The sequence below is a fragment of the Podarcis cretensis genome, assembly GCF_951804945.1.
Source record: "Podarcis cretensis genome assembly, chromosome: 2".
Lineage (NCBI taxonomy): Eukaryota > Metazoa > Chordata > Lepidosauria > Squamata > Lacertidae > Podarcis > Podarcis cretensis.
The window spans coordinates 32,364,608-32,384,517 of record NC_137171.1 but is presented as its reverse complement, the minus strand read 5'-3'; the positions used below and the strand labels follow the sequence as shown (position 1 = coordinate 32,384,517).

Genomic DNA, 19,910 nt, shown 5'->3' with positions numbered 1-19,910 from the left:
TTAAGTTATTATCTCATTTTACTATTACCTATTCCATTAAAAAAAAAATAATCAGTGTGTATTTCAACCTTTCTATTATTTGCTCTCATGTGCATGCCCTCTTCTATTAACCACTATTAGTATATTAACAGACTGGGAAACTCAGGCTGAGAGTGATTTTTCTTAAAAACACCAGTGAGATCCAGCTGAGATGGGATTTGGAACTCAGATCTTATTGGATCAAATTCTAACACTCTGTGGGACCTCACATTGGCTTTCCTAACTAAAAGGCAAGGAAACAGGATGAGAAACAGTACTTATTGGAGGAAAATGTTTTGTCAAGCTCCTACAAGCTAAGCTATTTGTGCCGTTGCCCAACTTTTAAAAAGTTGATTGACTGGATGTTTCAGTTTATTAAATGTGCATAAATCTGCTTACTAGTAAAAAAATAATAATTCTAAAATTGTACTTTTCATTGGTGAAGGCACAATTTTTAAAAATGTGTTAACTTTTCTCACATAATCTCCCAGCTGCTAAAATGGTACCCACCCCCTCTTGAACACATACAATTGCAATAATTACAAATAAGGAATTTCTTTTCAAATAGACAGGAATTAAGTGAAATTTAAATATAGGGGATGTTAGGTACAGCAGTGTTCAGGCTGGTTGATGAAGAATGTGATGGGAATGTTGCAAAACCACACAGGCAACCCAGAATCCAGTCCCAGAATCCTGTGTTTTCACCCCAGTGATAGTTTTATATAGGATTCAAAGTGGGACACAATCACAATTACACAGAGGTTTCAAGAAGGTTCAAATACTGTACATATTACATAAGGGTCGTGACTAAGCCAAAACGTGCATGGACCCATGATAAACAGCTGAATCATTTGTTCTGCTCAACAGCAAAAACCTCCCTAGTTTTAAGGAAGATTCCTTGCACACAGAAATCCAGCAAATTACAGTAGGGAGAAGCTAGGCTAGATTCCTTCTCCTAGTTTTCTGTGTATATATATAGTTTTCTGTGTATATATATAGAGAGAGTGAGCATTCAGGTCCTCACCTATGGTCTAAAGTACTACATCTCAGTGAGAGTTTACCACCTCAGTGAGCGCTGGGCCTAAACCCAAGATACTGATCTTGGTAGATGATTGCTCAGACCCATAACGAACACTTTTCATGACATCAACAGAACAAGCAGAATCATTCACTCGACAGCAGCCATTTTGGTCACACAGTCAAATATCCTCCTATATTCTATGTTAATTATGACAGCCTTTCATATATTTAAAAAGTACAGGGTGATTCATCATGAAGTATAAGTTTCCATTTATAGTGAATGGGAACTGTAGACTTCATGATGAATCACCCTGTATTATTATGTATTTTTCTAGGAGTATTACCCACATTTTCCCTAGGTTCTACTTTTTTCAGCCATCCCTCACATTTTGATTCCTAGATCCAAGTCCTCTTAGATTTGCTTGCTCCTTTCTTAAAACGGCATCGCCAGAGCTTGAGCGTTAGTCTTCTACGAAGAGCCTCAATTTAGACTGAATAAGGCAGCAGCATTGCCTCCTTCATGTTGCACACAGTGGCTCAGACCCACAAATCGCCACACAGAACACACATGTATCTCCATAAAGAGATGGATGGTGGAGTCAGCCTGAAAAGTTGCCCTCGTCTGTTTGGCAGGTGAACACAACCACACACCCACCCCTGATCTGACATGGATCTCCATAGGTGTAGGTCTGGGGTGTTGTATGCCAGTTTGGGGCGATGCAGTGGATGTGACCTTTGTCTTTGTATAGTAGGGTACACTCCAGCCAGGCAAAAGCACAAGGCCTTTAGGGGTGTTGCCTAGGGAGCGCCTCATTTAACCCCTAGGTCAGAGGTTCTACGCTCGGTATAGTTGCATGAGGACCTTTGCTTTTCACCTAGCACAGCCCCCTTTTGCATGTAGGAGAGTGATTGGAACCGGGAGATCTGCTTCCGTCCAGATCACCCTTGCTAAATTTGGGTATGCCAGTTTTAATAGTAATATCTTTAAAAAGTAATTCAAAACAGCATTTGCTGCCTTTTTGCCATTACTTTGGATTTTATTTTAATGGCAATTTGCTATTATATGCCAATTTGCCTCTTACCAAACTGTGGTGGCCTTACTTTTTCAAAAATAAACTTTTATTTTTCATACCTTTCATACCTTCCCTACAACAATTTACTCTGCCACTTTAAATTCTAAGGTGCATCCACTGAATGTACTTTGCAAGTTTTACAATTGGAAGTAATAATGGGGAAATTAACGCATTCCCTGAGGATGCAAATAAAGTGTTTTTATGAAAAAGTAGACTCACATTATTATTTTTTGGGAATATGAGATACAATCACCTGTTTTGTAATGTAATTTGTTAATGCTTTTGTCAAAATGTATGGAATGCAAATTGATTATTATGCCAATAGGATAACATGAATTACTTAAAGGATTATATTGCTCTTGAATTTTTATGATTTTACCAAGTGACATTCTTAAGTTTTTATCCAGAGAAGAAAAAGTGGAACTCTGCTTGCACAATGGGGATTTCTGGCTACCTCCTGCAAAACAAACCCTACACTGTCCCAACCACTTCTGTCTAGAAGAGTATGGAATGGTCTGTAGTGGAAGAGAGAAACTGGAAGAATTTATCAGAGCTGCCTTTTGACACAAGCCTCTCTACAAATTCAGAATAAAGGCCTGTTCAGATTATAATATCATCTCCAATGCTAGGGTTATATGTTTTAATACTCCCTCCTACACTGTTTTTTTTTTTAAAGTTGTTAAGTTTGAACTAGCATGCTAGAAATAAAGAGTATACTCTACATCCCCCCCATTTAGATTAGTTCAGGAGTTCTGAAACTGTGGTCCCCAGACTACCAAGTAGACCACAAGCTTCATGCAGGTAGTCCTTGTGTGTCTGTGAAGAAGAGCAGGAGCAGTGGCTATAAACAGCAGATGCTGGTGGAGTGACGCCAGCCTTGTGCTGCTTTGTGAGGCTGGGAGCTGATCTAAATGAATTGCCCGGTGAAACATTCAGATCAGATCCCAGCCTTGCAAAGTGGTGCAGGGCTGGCAGGGCGGCGTGATCAGTGCCCCCTGGAAAAATGTGCTTGGAGCCATCGCCCTGACAGCCCACCACCACGTTACACCCCTGGGTGGTCCTACTCAATAGTCAAAGTTGGTCTATGGGAGCGGGGCATATGGGATCTTGTCCATTGGCAGATTTCCAAGTTCCAAGTTCAATCCCCTAGTTAATGCTTTCAAAAGATCTCAAAGGAAGCACAGTCAATTTAAAAGACTGCTGTACATAGTGCCAACCATCTATGGATATTTGATGTAAATATTTTACATTTCAATGCACTAATTACCGTATTTTTCGCTCCATAAGACACACCTAGCTTTTGGAGGAGGAAAACAAGAAAAAAAATATTCTGAATCCCAGAAGCCAGAACAGCAAGAGGGATCGCTGCACAGTGAAAGCAGCAATCCCTCTTGCTGTTCTGGCTTCTGGGATAGCTGTGCTCCATAAGCTATTCACTCCATAAGACGCACACACATTTCCCCTTACCTTTTAGGAGGGAAAAAGTGAGTCTTATAGAGCAAAAAATACGGTATACTGCTTCTTATTGTTTTGATACTGGCAAACCAGCAAAACATGGCCATCTGTCATGGATGCTTTAGCCGAGATTCCTGCACTGCAGGGGGCTGAACTAGATGGTCCTTGAGTCCCTTCCAGCTCCATGATTCTATGGTATGGTGAAGGTGTGCTATATCTGACGCAAAGGAAACAAATATGGTTCAGACGAGTTTTTTTTAAGAGACTCTCTTCCATTAAAAATGTGATATAACAGTCACATAGACAGCTGCATAAAAACTGTTGACACTGACTAAAGTAGCAAACAAGACATATACAGCCTTTAATAAGAAAGACAATATCCAAAAGGGCCAAGTAACTGATCATGAAATAACTAAATGATTAATAAAAATAATCCAAGGCTCTGGCTGGCAAAAGGGACTGATGTGGGAAAAGAATATACTATAACTGCTATTTTTTTTTCCTTTTATGCTTCTTCTGAAGCATCCATTACAGGCAGCTTTTGATGACAAGATGGCAAGTTCAGTTGTTGTTTTTTGCTCGGATCCAATATTGCAGCTTACTTTACAAACATTGACATAAATAGTCTTTGGAAAGTGCAAAGGAGCATGTTGTAATGAGTCTCAAAAGTACAACCTGTTGCTACTTGGAACCTTACTAAAACACAGGTCACTTGGTTTCGCTCTTAGTATGGTTCTATCTCATCTTCCTTGCTGACTCACATTCCTCTGCTAAATAAAATTTAAAAAGTTTAAATATTAAAACATGACATTAGAATGATACACATTCTACAACATACAAAATAAATATTTACTCAATTCATTTCTTTCCCTGCCCCCCCCCCCCAATTCCTAGGACACTTGTATGTCACTTTTAGTAATCACAGACTGATGAACTCTTTTTCCATCCGTACATTTTGGCAGACTGTACAGGCGTAACCCACCTGCTGTATCTACCCCTACAAGTGGAGTGGCTTTGAACTCTCTCAAGGAGAGGGAACTTCATGGAGGATCAAATGGGGAATGAAAGTAGACTGAAATTGTCTCATATTCTATTCCATAACAATCAAAGTGAGAGCAGCTGGACTTTGGGGTCACAGTGACCCTGAAGAAAAGACCACATGTCCAACATGTCTACAAAGGCTTTAGGTCTCAAAAGGGCAATCACTTCCATGCCAATTGCAGAACACTTTTGAAATGCTGGGAATCTTTGCATACAATAACTCACTGGGCAGTGTACCAGGGCCAACAGTAAATCCCTTTTAGGATTCTTTAGCTTTGGATGACTGGCAGAATCCGAGACTTGGGAGAAGAAACAATGGAAGAGGACTGGAAGAAGTTTAAGGATTATCTACAAAAATATTATAAGTTGCATGAATGTTAAGTATCTGCACGATTTAGAAAATACCAGCTCCAGCGAATAGGCTTTGTAAAATAGAAAACTAAGTTATAAGTAAGAAAAGGTCAAAATTTAAGGCAATATTTTGTTTAATTTTAAGGTATGAGCAATTGGTAAAAATTATTTTAAATTTAGAAGTATAATATTTGGAACGTACGAAATAAGGTATGAAATAAGGTAATAATTTGCTGACATTCTGATTATAAATAATGCAGGTTAAGGAGATGCGAGGAAGTCCAGTTAGTTATATCTTTGTATCTGTTTTTTATTTTTTATTTCTTTCTTTTTATCTTGGTGTATTTGTTTTGGCTTTTTGGTGTAGGGATTTTGTACTATGTATTTTGAAAATTTAATAAAATATTTAAAAAAAAATAGGATTCTTTAGCTTTGGGATTCTTCAATTACATATACCTTATGGGGGTATAAAGGAGTCCCCAAAGCTAGGCCACCTGGGAAAAACGCATCCAGGTGTCAGGGTCTCTCAAGCCACTTAAGCCTGCTCAAAACTTCATGAGGATTTGATACAAATATGTAGATGGTCCAGTTATCAAACAAGTTTGTTCTGTTTTTCAGACAGTATTATATTCATGGGTCACTACCATCAGGGGCATCAATCATTTTCCCATTACCATTATATAGCTATTTCATCTTTTTAATAAAGGCAGTAACTAGGATGGAGTCACAGAAGAGCAAGCAACCTATTTATTTTGTGTAAGAGCTCAGTAAACAATAGCATTTGCTTCAAGCTCCTGTTTTATTTCTTTTAGCTTCAAATACAAAAATACTGGTGATTTACAAAATGGCAATAGCATTGGGGGGAAAGAGATATTTTTCTTTCTATTAGTGCAGTAGCAATTGGAGTCAAGGCACCTCCTCGGGAACATGAAGAAAATAACTCAGCTGCAGCTACAGGAGTTAATCAAAGGTAGAAAATATCATGCATGATAATGAAGTCTTGTTGCTCATTATAATGCTCTCAATTTTCATCTTACAACACAGGAAATATTTTGTTCAGTTCATTCTAGTTATTTCTATTTGGCAAGAGGACCTAAATTTAAGGTTACAAAATTCATTATGGAGCTATGCTCCATTGCTCTTAATAGCCGCACCAAAAAAAAAGGGGGGGGGGAAGCATGCTTTTCATCATCACATCATTATTTCATATTGAAAATGGACCTCTCACATGTAGATCCCAGTGGTGAAATTCCGCAGCTACAGTTCAAAGTAAGCTGGTATTCTGGCACTACCCTTAGTAATTGATGGAAGGAAGCATAGAGGGTAATTTCATCCCTATCATCAAATACCTGTTTTCTGATCTTTCAACATGCCTGAGACAGTGGCACAAATAAAGCACTTCATCCGAAGGATTAGAAAAGGGCATATTGCAAAAAGAAAAGCCATCTCAAAAAGCCACACAGCCGGGCCTGGCTCCTACATATACAGTACAATACAAGGAGATATATGGGACTCTGATATTTTATTGGTTAGGGTAAACATGGAGAATTCTCAGAAGGCAAGAAGGTAGCAGATAGATGTAAGTTTCTTCTGAACTTTTGTAAACTCACTGAGGTCCTGTAGCATTCCCCATCACACCCCCCCCCAGCCCAATACCCTTGCAACCTTGGAAATTCAGTGCATTGTAGACCCTACGTCAGATCAATTAACACTGTATGCATGTATAAAAATGGGACTCATTTGGGGACATTGCATGTTCTCCAAGAGACCAGTCTCTCAAAAATTACCTAAAGGTTTGAAGTTTTCAGTGCTGAAAAAATGCAACCAGTTTTACAATTCTTAACATTTAAAATACAAACAAAGTTAGTAGTGTGAACACTCAAGGAAACAAGACCAGCTTTTAAGTAGCGAGGTGAGTTACCATTGAACAATGCATCTGTATAGAGATGTTGTAATGACCGAAAAATGAGGATGTATAATGAGCTGCGCTTGGCTTTCTGCCTATTGTTTTAAATATGCCATAGGTCTTCAGTATGCTTACTGGGGAAAGACACTTCATTCCCATTTATGAGATGTGGAACATTTTTTCTCTAACCAACAACTGTAGTAAGTATGTGCTCCAATAGTTACTACTATCCAAGTAGTAGGAATAGTTAAAGCTAGGGCTAGGTGAGGAGAAATTTGATAAATAAAACAAATCCTCAATTTGTTCACCCCAGCAGAAGCAGGTAAAACTGAGCGGCTTTGCAGATTTTTGGTTCCTCACTGTTCAGAGACCCTGTGCACGCTGCAACCTGCTGCATGGTGTAAATGGGACCTTTCCTGCTCAATACCAGAACAGCTGTTTGGTGCTGGCAGGCAAAGACTGACTCATGTCAAGCAAACTGCAGCCTTTGCAGTGGCCTTTATGCACAGGAACATACCAATCATTCCACAGGTACATGACAATATGCATCTGTGGCCAAGCCTGAAAATTGCAAAGCCCCTTCTGGAACAGGAAAAATCCTACAATAGATTCTGGTGGAGTCCAAATTGGGTTATGTCCAGAAAAGAACCTCCCAATCTAGCCAGATTTCTGCATTAGTTAGACTTCACAAGGAAGGGGAGCAGACCCAACTTGTTTATATTTCTAGAGTTGAAACCTAGCATATTTTATAACCTTTCCAAGTGGGCACCATTTTGTTTCAACCTAAATATGGACATTGACAAGACTTTAATGAGCCTGCCAGTATCCTTTGCACATGCAGTGCTACCCTTTCCACTATTAAGTTCAGTAAGGTACTAGTAAGTGGGGGAGTTCTCCATAGTGAAGCTCTGAATTAGACTGACAATATAAGCTCCTGCATTTTCTTAGAGGCAGCCGTCTACTTCAGACTAAATAAGCACCTATTTCCACACTAAACACTGTTGAGAGTAAATTGCTTTGTACTTTCAATTCTCTTACAGCTGGAAAGAGGCATCTATGTCAACCTTACACAGTTTGTATTGATCTCAAGTGTGACTCAATCCCTTTCATTCTGCTCATTTTCTCCTGTTCGTTGTGTCAGAATGATAATCAGAATAGGGACTTATTTTGGGGACATATAAATGAGAGTGTTTCTCATTTTGAAATCTGTTTTCAGCTTAAAGAAAAATATGGCAAGCTGTTGACAGAGGTCTATTAAGTTTTGGGGGGTGATGTTTTTAAAATCTTCCAAAACCAGTTTCCCTCTTTTTTTTAGGGTGACCATTGATTATTTTTAGATATGACATCCAGGATATAAAATATTATCCAGAGATAACTGAAATCTATTGGCACTTATTCACTTTGTTTCAGTATGAACATTGAAAGCACTTCCATTTAGTTCATTTTGAAGAGTTTTGCTGAGCTCTGAAGCAGCAGGAAAAAACAGGGACTCAACACTTGTGATTAATTCAATGAGATGGGCTTATGGGCTGATACAAATACTGGAGGAAATGGATGTTCTTTCTATTTTTAAATGAAAAGTGAGGGCGGCAATGAGTCAGCATGTTTCATGCCTGACCATGCTTGATCCTCAATCAATTTTGCCCTCCATTAATAAGCGTTGTTGTTGTTTTTTACATGACCAATTACCTGTTTTGAGGCTGGGACTGAACTCTCTGCTAGTCCTGGGAGGCTGGCAGGCCTCTGGGGCTGTCTGTGCTGGAAGGGTTCGATACTGAGGAGGAGTCAACTCTTCATCACCAGAGAAGCTCCTCCGCACCCCACCTGTCATGGGGACGCTCGACAAACTGACAGGCTTCTTCCCAACTGGTATCTTCCTCTCTAAACATCAAGTCAAACTAAAGTAAAACACTTAGATCAAAGTGTGTTAAAGCAACTCAAGACTAATCACTCACTGAGAAAGGCCTCCAGTTGGTGCTCACTGGACTTATGGACACCTCGGTGCATGCCCAGATCTTCGTTAACTACAGCCAAAGGAATTATTTTGGAAAGTGATGCTGGTGACTCATGGCAGAGCCACAGAACTCTATGAAACATCCTCCTATGACAACACATTTTCAGGAATCATCTTAAATTTAATACTCTCTTTATGGAAGAAATACCCTTAAAAGCAAATTTGTTAGTGGAAAAAATTGGTGGTTTCATATTGCTCGTCTCACCTCTGGGTTTACTCTTCAGTAAAAATTTAAAATCACAGGCTAACGTATGTGTAAAACCTGCAAACTAAGGGTTTTCATATATAATTAAAGTCACACCAATTAAGCACATGCTCTGCTATACAAAAAACTACTTTCTACGATACCTCTAATCCCTTGTCTCTTGATAAGTAAAGAGTGCCTACATGACCAATCCGAAGAGCTGCTCCATAAAAAATGCAGATTTGCCACCAAAAAATCATGGGGCAAATGTATTGAAACTTCAAAAAATAACCCTGAGAATCTATGTTTACTGAAGAATTTTTGTGTAGGCGGTGGTAAGATCTTACCTGTGAATTCCTGCTTCAACAGGTGGAAGAAGCTTCACTCTATGGAAGTGACCTTCTCTGACTTGACTCAGAAGGCGGGACTCATCAGTCAATGATTCTGAGAGACAACATCTCTCAGATCATGAATGGATATGTAAATAAAAATGTACAGCAGCTACTACAGCACACTAATATGAGAAAAACGAATAATATGATAGCATTTGAATATTCTGTGATGTCCTTGACTAACAAGTGTTTTTATGCAAAAATGCTTGGAGAACCAAAAATGGGTGGTGTCAAAAGTACCCTCCCACCTTCTGGGAACACATATTATTTCCACCCAAAGAGTGGCAGGTGGGTATTCTATTTTCCATGTTGTATTACTAGAATGGGCTCCATTTTATAGCACTTTTAGTATTAAATTCACTGCAGTATGTCTCATGCTAATAAAACCTCTGCAAAGTTGGGGGGAAAGCTACTTTAGAGTTACTGAGGCTCTTTGTGAACTGTCATGTTCTACCTAAAGTAATTTGTATTTCAAGCTTCTGCCATGGAAGGTTAAAGACAAGAATATTACATTAGCTACTGAACTCTGTAGATTTCTGCATTTTGCTCAAATAGATCCTTTATTTTCTCAACGCACAACACCAAAATGGATGTGAGATTCTTCACACAATCATTAAGTGCATGAATGATTAGGCTGCTATTTGCACTGAGAGAGAAACTCCCATTGATGCAGAGAAGCGAAATCCAGACCAAGACTACAATGGGGATCTAAGCAATATAGACACTCCCATGCAGGTCACGGCCCCACAGTTGTTTTCTTACAGATTCTCCACAAGGAGCTGTCACCAGCCGTGGTCTAAAGTGTAGTGGGGCTGTAGGCATGTACTCTCTCTCGCTCATCCCAGCTTGAATAAAGATTTAAAGGATGAGGGTCTGGAAAATGTTTTGAAGCCTTAAGAGTCTGGACATTTACCTTTCACCTGGTTACTACCTTAAAAAGAACTAAATTGTGATAGGGAACATAATCCCTACACTATCATGACCTGGACCCATCTCCACAGACCACCTTATCCTACCTGGGTTCCAGCTATGGAACTCTGAGCTCTCAGAACCTCCTATCTCGGAACCTTGGGAGGGGTAATCTCTGTAAACTCACTTCAGCCCATATCTGGGCATCTCCACCTAAGTGTGAAAATACTCACTCTACCCTTGAACTGGCTTCTCCTGGAATGAACTTCTTTGGCAGGCTTAAAGTGGAAGCTGCTTTGTTCTACCAGTACATATGAGTCTATGTGCAGCGCTGGCTTGCCTGAAGCACTCCTCTGGCCGACAGGTATGAATGCTGCTTTTTCCTTCACAAACCCTAAAACAGGCTTCCTCAACCTCGGCCCTTGAGATGTTTTGAGGCTACAATTCCCATCATCCCTGGCCACTGGTCCTGCTAGCTGGGGATCATGGGAGTTGTAGGCCAAAAACATCTGGAGGGCCAAGGTTGAGGAAGCCTGCCCTAAAAGCATCACTTCACCTCCCTTCCTGGTTTTAAGCATCTGACTGACCAAAGACATGCCGAAGTACTTGTGTGCTTATCTGATGGTAGGTGGCACAGTTTCTTGCCATGGGCACATCAATGAGCAGAGACTGGCAAGCGCTTTGCTTTCTCACTCCCTCTGTCTGGCTTAAATTTGGGAGTTGGGCTTGGGCCGAGGGGAGAAACAGGAGAAAATAGAAAATGGTAGTAGCTGCTGCATCCTAATAATCAAAGTCAGGATCAGCTTGGCAGATGCTACACGTGCCTTCTGAGCCAGGTGATGAGGGTATCCCAGAGAGCAGAATATTCTCCCAATTCCAGGAAGCTGTGCTTTGTAAAGGTGGTACTCTCACTTGGTAACAACATTCCAATACAAAATATTCTCACTGTATGCTTGCTAGATTAGTACAATTCATTTTGTCTACTTCTCAGACATAGGTGGTATAAGCAAAAAGTCTTCATCATTACAATCTAAAACAGCTAGTGTGGTTTTTTTGGTCAGCATTAAAAAGTACTAAAGTTCATGAAAGTCCTAAACCCCTCACCTTGTATGTACTAATATTCCCAAGTGAACTAAGCAGCCATCGGAAGAAAGTGCAAATTCCTTTTATTTATTTATTTTTGAAAATGCTTATTGCATTATGTAGCTGTCGTACACTGCTTTGAGGCCTCTTTGGCTAAAAAGCAGCCTATATTTTTTAATATAAATATAATAAATATGACTACTAAACGCTTGTAAGAAGAAGGCACCGTCGTGAATTAATCCAGCTGCATTGGTTTACAGCTTCCTACAGTTAAAGCATGGTAAATAAATAAAGCTTTCTTCAACTTAAAATGCCAAGAGTCAGAGCAGAAAAATCAATATACAGTAGGACTAATCAGACTAGCTATTTCCATCTCATAATAAACAGAGGCAGATTAATAACTTTCCTTGTAGTTCACTGTCAAATAATACACATTCAAGGAGTTAGGTCCTGCCACATAAAATGAAGCATTTTAGCTGAACTTCACCTAAGGCTCCAACACATTAGTTTTTTTTTAATGGGGTCAGATCAAAGGAGAAAATCACCATAGAGCAAAGTCAAAAACAAAGAGGATGAAACAAGAGGCTTGCTCCACAATAGTCTCCATGGTTGTTAGTTCCTCCATCTCAGAAGAGTTTTTTAAATTAAGGGTTGAGCTAAGAAAGGTGCAGAAGGAGTAACAAGCTCCAACATCATTTTAGCGTCTCATTTTTACCAAACAGGTTTTGTCCGAGCCTTATTACTTTGAAAATGTCTATAGCCTTCTGTGAATTTACAATTTGTCTAACTCTAAAGCAACGCTAAGGAGCTTCATTATTGGAATTAATGACTATGCATTAACTGTCATGAAAAAGGGGAAAGAGAGAATTAAAATATTTGTAAGGTAAAGGGACCCCTGACCATTGGGTCCAGCCGTGGACGACTCTGGGGCTGCGGTGCTAATCTCGCTTTATTGGCCGAGGGAGCCGGCGTACAGCTTCCGGGTCATGTGGCCAGCATGACTAAGCCACTTCTGGCAAACCAGAGCAGCGCATGGAAACGCCGTTTACCTTCCCGCCGGAGCGGTACCTATTTATCTACTTGTACTTTGATGTGCTTTTGAACTGCTAGGTGGGCAGGATCAGGGATTGAGCAACGGGAGCTCACCCCGTTGCGGGGATTCAAACCGCCGGTGTTTGAGCCTTTCTGGAAATCCAAAAAGAAGAAACATTCCATTTCCCAATAAATTCAGTCTAAAGAATGTGCCAGTTCTACAGGGCAAGATACAGTATGTTTGCAAATGCACCAGGATTCACCTTTCTCCCCATCCCCATTCAACTCACACACGCTCCTACCTGCTCCAGATACAATGGACTGGTCATGCTCTCCGTTTGTTAATCTAAGTGGGAAACTTGGGATTTCAGAAGGAATTTGGCTGAGGCTACAATCCCAAACACACTCAGGTAAGGCTATCCACTGGTTTGTATGTTCTACTCCCAAGCTTACTAATCCAGTTTAGCAATGGGAACAAGCACTGAGATCACATGTTTCTTCCTCATCACTTGCATCCTAGTTTAATCAAACCAACATTCTCTGCAGTTTCCAAAATGGGGAACTGTGGTTTAACACTGATTTACCAACAAGGATCTTAAACCAACTTCAGAGTTTAAAATCCTTATTGGTAAAATTAACATTAAACCACAGTTTCCTATTTTGGAAGTAACTATTAACTATAGTTTTATTAAACCAGAGTGTAAGCAAGGTGGAAGGAAGATGTCAAAGGTGGGAGGGGGTGGTTCCATCACTTGTTTCCAGCTCCTAAAAATCATGGTTTAGCAAACTGTAAACCAGGTATCTGAACCAGGCCTGTGGGACTTGCTTCAGAATAAAAATACAAAGGAATACAATGTACAATGGATTTCATTTCAATTCTAATGATCTACACTGCCTGGAACTAAATTCAAAGTTCCATGTAGGCTGAGCCATTAAGAGAAACTTAATAGCTCGGCTGTAATGTGTGCCTGTCCAAAATAAAATTTTCAAATTAAAATCTAATTTGGCTAAAATATAGTACAATTTCATTACACTTCCCTACGCAAGGAAGTCTTTCCAGTGTCTCAGACCCTCCATAGGTCTTAACTCTATAGATCAATTTTGCCAGCTCCTGTAGCCACAAAAAGCTGTCATCTTTCAGATGAAAATACCAGCATGAAAACCAACCAAGCAAAATATAAAGAATGTCAAACTTAACCTTATAATGGTCAAGACACGCAATAAAACATTCTATGCTGAAGTTCTTTTCTAAGCTCTCACTTCAAAAAACAATTCTTCATTTCTGTTTCTACACTCACCCTCATTTTACTCTGTATACTTATTATAACCGATTACAGTATTCTCTAACTTTAGATTGAAATTAATTCTATGTCAGGCATAGGCAAACTCGGCCCTCCAGATGTTCTGGGACTACAACTCCCATCATCCCTAGCTAACAAGACCAGTGGTCAGGGATGATGGGAGTTGTAGTCCCAAAACATCTGGAGGGCCGAGTTTACCTATGCCTGTTCTATGTGAATCTAAAAAAAGCACAACTATGAACAACATGGCTTAATAAAATATATCATCTATCTTATCTTGGTGAAGATGACAGTACTACCCTAAACAAAAATTAATCAATCTCTTATCATTCTGGAGAGAAAAAGTTTTCTATGAAAGGACCTAAAACTGAAACCAAGATATTAAGTAGAAACTACCACAAAGTTTGCTTTAAAAAAATACTCATATTTGCACTTTATTTTATTTCATGTGACAAAAAAAATACTCAATTTAAAAAGTTTTCCTTGTGCCATAATGCACTTTAAGCTTGAAAAACGTTTCAACAGAAAGCATCATTTGCAACCATCATTTTTCCTGAGAGAAAAAGGCAGTTTTGTAGCAAGAAGGTAAAAGCAAATAATTTTTGTTACCCACTTTTTTTGTGTCCTTTGTATTGTTGTGACTTTGACTTTTTCTTCTGCTTTGACGAGCTTGACTGACCATCTCTTGATGCTGAAATATATGTTTTTAAAAAGAAAGTGAATTTAAACACCTTTTTGTGTGCAGGCAAAACACTGCAGGTGAGATGCTTTGTGTTTCAGAAGCCTCGTGGACAGCAGCACCTATATTCAGTATAATTTTAGCCCTGTGCCTCTTGAAACTGCAGAATATCCTTGAAATTTTAGACGGAGCCACTCATTTCTTTTAATATCACATTACTTGATCCTGCATTTGACAAAGTGATTATAACGTGATAGGAAGCAAAATGATCCAGATGTGAATTAACAACTGTGTTGCAGGGTAGTAAACGACATAGAATCATTGCCCCAAGTCAGGAATGATTAATACTTTCATGTGTAAAATCATTTTACCATACAAAATGCACACCATCTGGGCCAATCAGAACCATTCTGCCTTTTAAAATATGCTCAGTACAACTGATAACTAATAGAGTCAAGCTTCTAAGCCTGTTATATGACTCTACTATAACTGACCATTGTAAGGGCATCATTAAAAGACTGCAATGAACCAGAGAAATAAACCAAAAGTCAGAACAATAGGATAAAAATATAGTAACAATGCAAACACATACAATGTTTATCTCTTTATTGTATATTTGTGAACTACCTTGAGGGGCATGTAAGAAATTAGTTAATTAAAGTAATAAATGCAAAATTACTTGCTAATCTACATGACCATACAGTATTCCCAATAATACTGCATTAAAAGCAACTTGCTTTCTTATTTGCCTTCCAAATATCAGTGGTGAACAGGGACAGAATAAGACAAACACCCTGAAGTACTACTGACTACAGAGCAAAACGGATTGAGCTCTGGAGTATTAAGCAAATGGCATTGTGTAAGTCCAAGCCGATTGCCCCTTGCACTAGCTGGTAACCTGGCAGCAAATAGATCAAAATCTAAAAATAGAAACAAAGATATGAAAAATTTTACCATAGAGAGGTCTGCTACATTTCAGCTATAGAAAGTTCAGAGAGAAATTAAGGTCAACTTACATTGTGACGCAGGAGGCTGTAGTTGGTAACCCGTTAGCTGACACCATCCTACAGGGTAGAGGTCAGGAGATTCACAATCCACCCACTGATCATATTCGTCTTCCCAGCCGTCAAAATGTATCCTCAACAGACGGTGAATAATACGAGTTACTGTAGCCACACATACTAGACGAGGTTCCATGAGGTCCACAGCCTCCAGCTTCATTGAAACATGAAACCCATGGTTTGGAACTTCCTGGAACAGAGATGTAAGACAAGCACATCATATTGCTTTGAAAAGCAAAGTTTTGTGATTAAAACACATTCACAATCACCTCTCCCATAACAGAACCCTTCTCTCTCCTGGTACATTTCCTTAGACCCGTGAGCACTCTCATTCTACCAAGGTATGTAGTAACAGATGATCCAGCACAACACATGGGATCTCCTAGAGCTTTCTACCGTCACCTTTAGTTCACTTTGGCTATAAATACTGGGTTCATGAGATCCCAAGTCAAGTTGCCTGGTCATGCTTTACTTTAGCTGTCAGTTGGTACTTTTAAGGTGGAATGGAAGCTTTAGTTAAATAGGCTCCAGGTATGTATTTCAGTGAACAGAAAAATCTGGTACATACTTAGGTCCACCACTCCACCACTGACAGCCATCCAGCCCCAAGGTAGTGGTAAAGCTGGAACTAACCACAGGATAGGATACCATATCAATATTGCCTAAATGATATATCTGTTGAGGTTGTAGTTTCCTAGCACTTTGGTGCATAAGTGAAAATGGAAAGCCCTTAATGTAACATGTTAAACAGAAAGGTTTTTGATAATTGAATCTCTAATATATTCAGTTTTTGGAAACTGAAGTGTGGGCTTCAGAATGGAACCAATGATTGAATAAGCTTTTCTTTAAAAAAATTAATTTAATTTGGTACAGTCACGCAAAACAAGACTTGCATACATGACATAAAATATATGAGTTTTTCAATGTTGCATATCCTCAAGGAAGAGAGGCACAGAAATGGGTGCATTCACTACATCCCAGCTATGATATTCCTGTTCCAACTAAAGGTGTTCATATAGCATTCAAATGCCAATATTGCAATACTGGGATAACTCTTTTCCTTCTTCAACCACCATTGCATTTAATTAGTCTTAAATCCACAGGGTGAATCTACTGAAAGTACTTATCTGCCAGTACTCTTTTCTATTTATAGTTAAGATGCTTTTCTATAACAGCTACATGTGAAGACATTTTCTAGATTCTATGAGGCTGCCAACAAAGGAATGAGCACCACAAATTGTAGGTACACTACAATTGTGAAATATTTTGGTCTTACCTTGTTAAAGAACTTCACAGGGGCTGCTACTGAACCCGTTTCCCTGAGGTAGTCAAACCATTTGAAAGGTAGTTTTGCATAACCTACAAGGGATTAACAGTTATGTAGTAACGTCACAAAAACATTTGCCCTGATCTGTACACAGACACAGACACACACACACACACGCATACACAATCTGCCCCAAGCAGTTTGATAACCATGGAAGGACAGGGTATACATTTCTTAGAATAAATTATGAAGTTACTCCTCCAAAGTGGGATCATCAGTCCATCTAGCCCTGCACAGTCTACTTTGCCAAAAGCTCTCCAAGGTATCACATAGAGGTCTCTTTTACCTTATCAGAGATCCCTTTCGCTGTTGATGCTAGGGACTCAACTGAGGGCCCTCCAGATGCTGCCAGTTCACAACACTAGTTGGAACACTTACTGGGGGTGAAGAACATTGGAATCCAGCCCTAGAGCCTCTGCATGCAAAACATGCCATCTCTCACTGAATCATGGCCCTTCCCTCAGCAGAAGTGCCAGAGTGCAATAAAGGACCACAAATGTACAGACAGAGCTCTGAATAAGAGGCCACCCCACTAACCTTAAATGCAAAACAAAAAAGCAAAAAACCCTTGACACCCACTGACAGTTTTACCCTGCATGAATTTATCCAATACCCTTAGCTATCTAAGATAGTAGCCTTCACATATTGGGCAGAGAATTTTACACATTGTCATGCGAAAATGTACTTCCTTTTGCCTCTCCTGAATCTCCTGCCAACCAGATTCACTGGATGACCTTGAGCCCAGATTTTAGGGGGGAAATCACAGGAAGTAATTGATCAAACTAGGCAGAATATATGCTGTTACTAGGCCAATCTGGCCTAGACAGGTGAGAAGAGTGCCACTTACTTTGAGGATATCATAACTAATGAAGAGGTGACATTAAACCATAATGCACCTAGCCTAGCTGCTTGTCCCATCTACATAACTTCAGCAAGCCACAGCAGTGGCAATTCTTATACTCCTTTACTCTGCACTGACTAAAAAGCAAATGGGAGAACCAAGTCAGAAAAAGAGAGTTGCAACATTCCCAGCCAGCCAAAGGATAGTTAAGCAAGCAATAATGAAACACTTGTCTGCTAAACAACAATTGGTTTGGCAACTCCAAACTAGAGTTTGAACAGAGATGAGAAGGATATGATTTTTGCAAACAAGCTTAAGGAAAAAGAAATGAATTCTTTCACATAACACGGCTTGCAAGACATGTATAGATTTATGCACAAGAAGGTATGAATACCTCGGGGTGGAGTTAGTTCAATCATGTTAATTTCACAGAAACCAACGGGGAATATAGAAGGGGAGGTGGCATGGTAACAAAACCAGTCAGACCCATCTGCTGCCTCAGAGCCATCGATCCCAATCATAAGATATCCATCTGCTAATACCTAGATAAACAAAAATCAAACAAACAGCAGTTAAGATTTAGAAGTTAAAGTCATTTAAAGGTGGGGAAATACCAGAAAGTGAAGAGCGAAAGTCTTCAGAGAAATTCAGCTACTGGTGGATTTGGCAACCCTGTTTTAAGGCAAACAACAATATTGTCCATATGGTTCCTGAATTTTTTGTACAACACTATGCTGGTTACAACCAGTACCTATAAAATAAAAAAATTCCTTCCAGTAGCACCTTAAAGACCAACTAAGTTAGTTCTTGGTATGAGCTAAGTTAGTTCTTGGTATGAGATATCTGAAGAAGTGTGCATGCACACGAAAGCTCATACCAAGAACTAACTTAGTTGGTCTTTAAGGTGCTACTGGAAGGAATTTTTTTATTTTGTTTTGACTATGGCAGACCAACACGGCTACCTATCTGTAACTGGAACCAGTACCTATGTAATGCTCCTGATCCCTTAAAAACATGAGTTAAGGGAGCAGAGGCAGACCACATGATTTGTTTGTTTAATACAATTCCCTGCCCCCTTGCAATAGTTTAAAATCACAAAACAACTAATTATATATTGAAGTACAAAACACAATAAAATACATAAATACACAAAATGAAAATTCACTTAAGAGCAATAGCAACGGAAATTACAAGCAAAATTAAACTAATATATTTACCTTTCTAATTGTTGCCACACATATTGCAGAAAGGTTTAATGGATCTATGGCTTCCAATTTCATCCCCTCCTTGAACCATTCTCCACTTGACTCGGCTTCCTTTACCTAAAGAAACATTTTGAGGCAACAAATGGAAGCAACACAGGTCAGCATCACAGTCTATTTGCTTCTCCAGCTTCAATGCTGATGAACAATTCCTTCCATTATAAATCAAGTTCCTTGCAAAACATCATACCTTAGCAAATAAATGTGGGGGTGCATCAAAATAAGAGTCCTGTTTCTTGGCAATATCTGTGAAAAAGGGGGGGGGAACATAGATGAAGATTTCTAATTTACTACTTCAAACATGTGACCTTTTAAAAATACAAACGCCTACCAAAACCAAATAAAGCATTTTTAAAAAAATACTTTTATTCCATAAAATGTATACACCACTTGATGGCTTAAAAAGCAAGCAAACCTCAAAGCATCTTTCTCTGTCCAACTCTCATATCTTGAAAGCTGACGTGAACATCAATGTGATATATTAATTTGTTTGTGGGAAACTCTGCACAAGAGGAGCTTACCAGTTCTTTTGAACCGATGTCCTATACTCCGAGACCAACCAATGGGATGTATGAGTGGGCTGTACATATGGCACCAGAAGTCATCTGTTTTGTCTTCGCTTTCTTCATATACCAATCTTAACCTGCCTCCAATTACGCTGTCTACAATTGCTACCCGTGTTCGGCAGAGATGAGTTTTATCAACAACTTCTACTCTCATAGAAGGCTTAAAGGGATACTGCATGCTTTCTGACACCTGAAAACATATAATCGTGCAGCGTTAACATATATACCTCTGCAAATGGCTATGTGAATCTGCTATTGCCCACAAGTATCACAGGGAGTGCTTTCCCCTGTTTTGTTCCCCTTTCCACACCCAGTTTTATGATCAGTCAACAAAGACAGGTACCATCACTTTCAGACTTTAGACTGCCAACTAGGAAAAGAGCTTTTCCTGTGGT

The 19,910-nt window shown here is 39.3% G+C and overlaps 1 protein-coding gene across 11 annotated transcripts in view; it reads right to left on the bottom strand.

Moving 5' to 3' along the window:
• Positions 1-19,910, bottom strand: part of MBTD1 (mbt domain containing 1) — a 125,988-nt gene that overhangs the window by 4,574 nt on the left and 101,504 nt on the right. For 5 of the 11 annotated variants that reach the window (XM_079967400.1, XM_079967399.1, XM_079967395.1 and 2 more), the window contains 8 exons: positions 19,471-19,705; positions 19,140-19,195; positions 18,905-19,009; positions 18,082-18,229; positions 16,796-16,878; positions 15,475-15,709; positions 14,393-14,470; positions 8,554-8,745 (listed from right to left, as the gene is read on the bottom strand). In XM_079967400.1, coding sequence (XP_079823526.1) covers positions 8,554-8,745; positions 14,393-14,470; positions 15,475-15,709; positions 16,796-16,878; positions 18,082-18,229; positions 18,905-19,009; positions 19,140-19,195; positions 19,471-19,705 — 1,132 coding nt within the window. Of the gene's footprint in view, positions 1-3,898; positions 4,337-8,553; positions 8,746-14,392; positions 14,471-15,474; positions 15,710-16,795; positions 16,879-18,081; positions 18,230-18,904; positions 19,010-19,139; positions 19,196-19,470; positions 19,706-19,910 lie in introns of those variants that run through there. The other 6 variants (XM_079967396.1, XM_079967404.1, XM_079967405.1 and 3 more) reach the window with 4 other exon arrangements.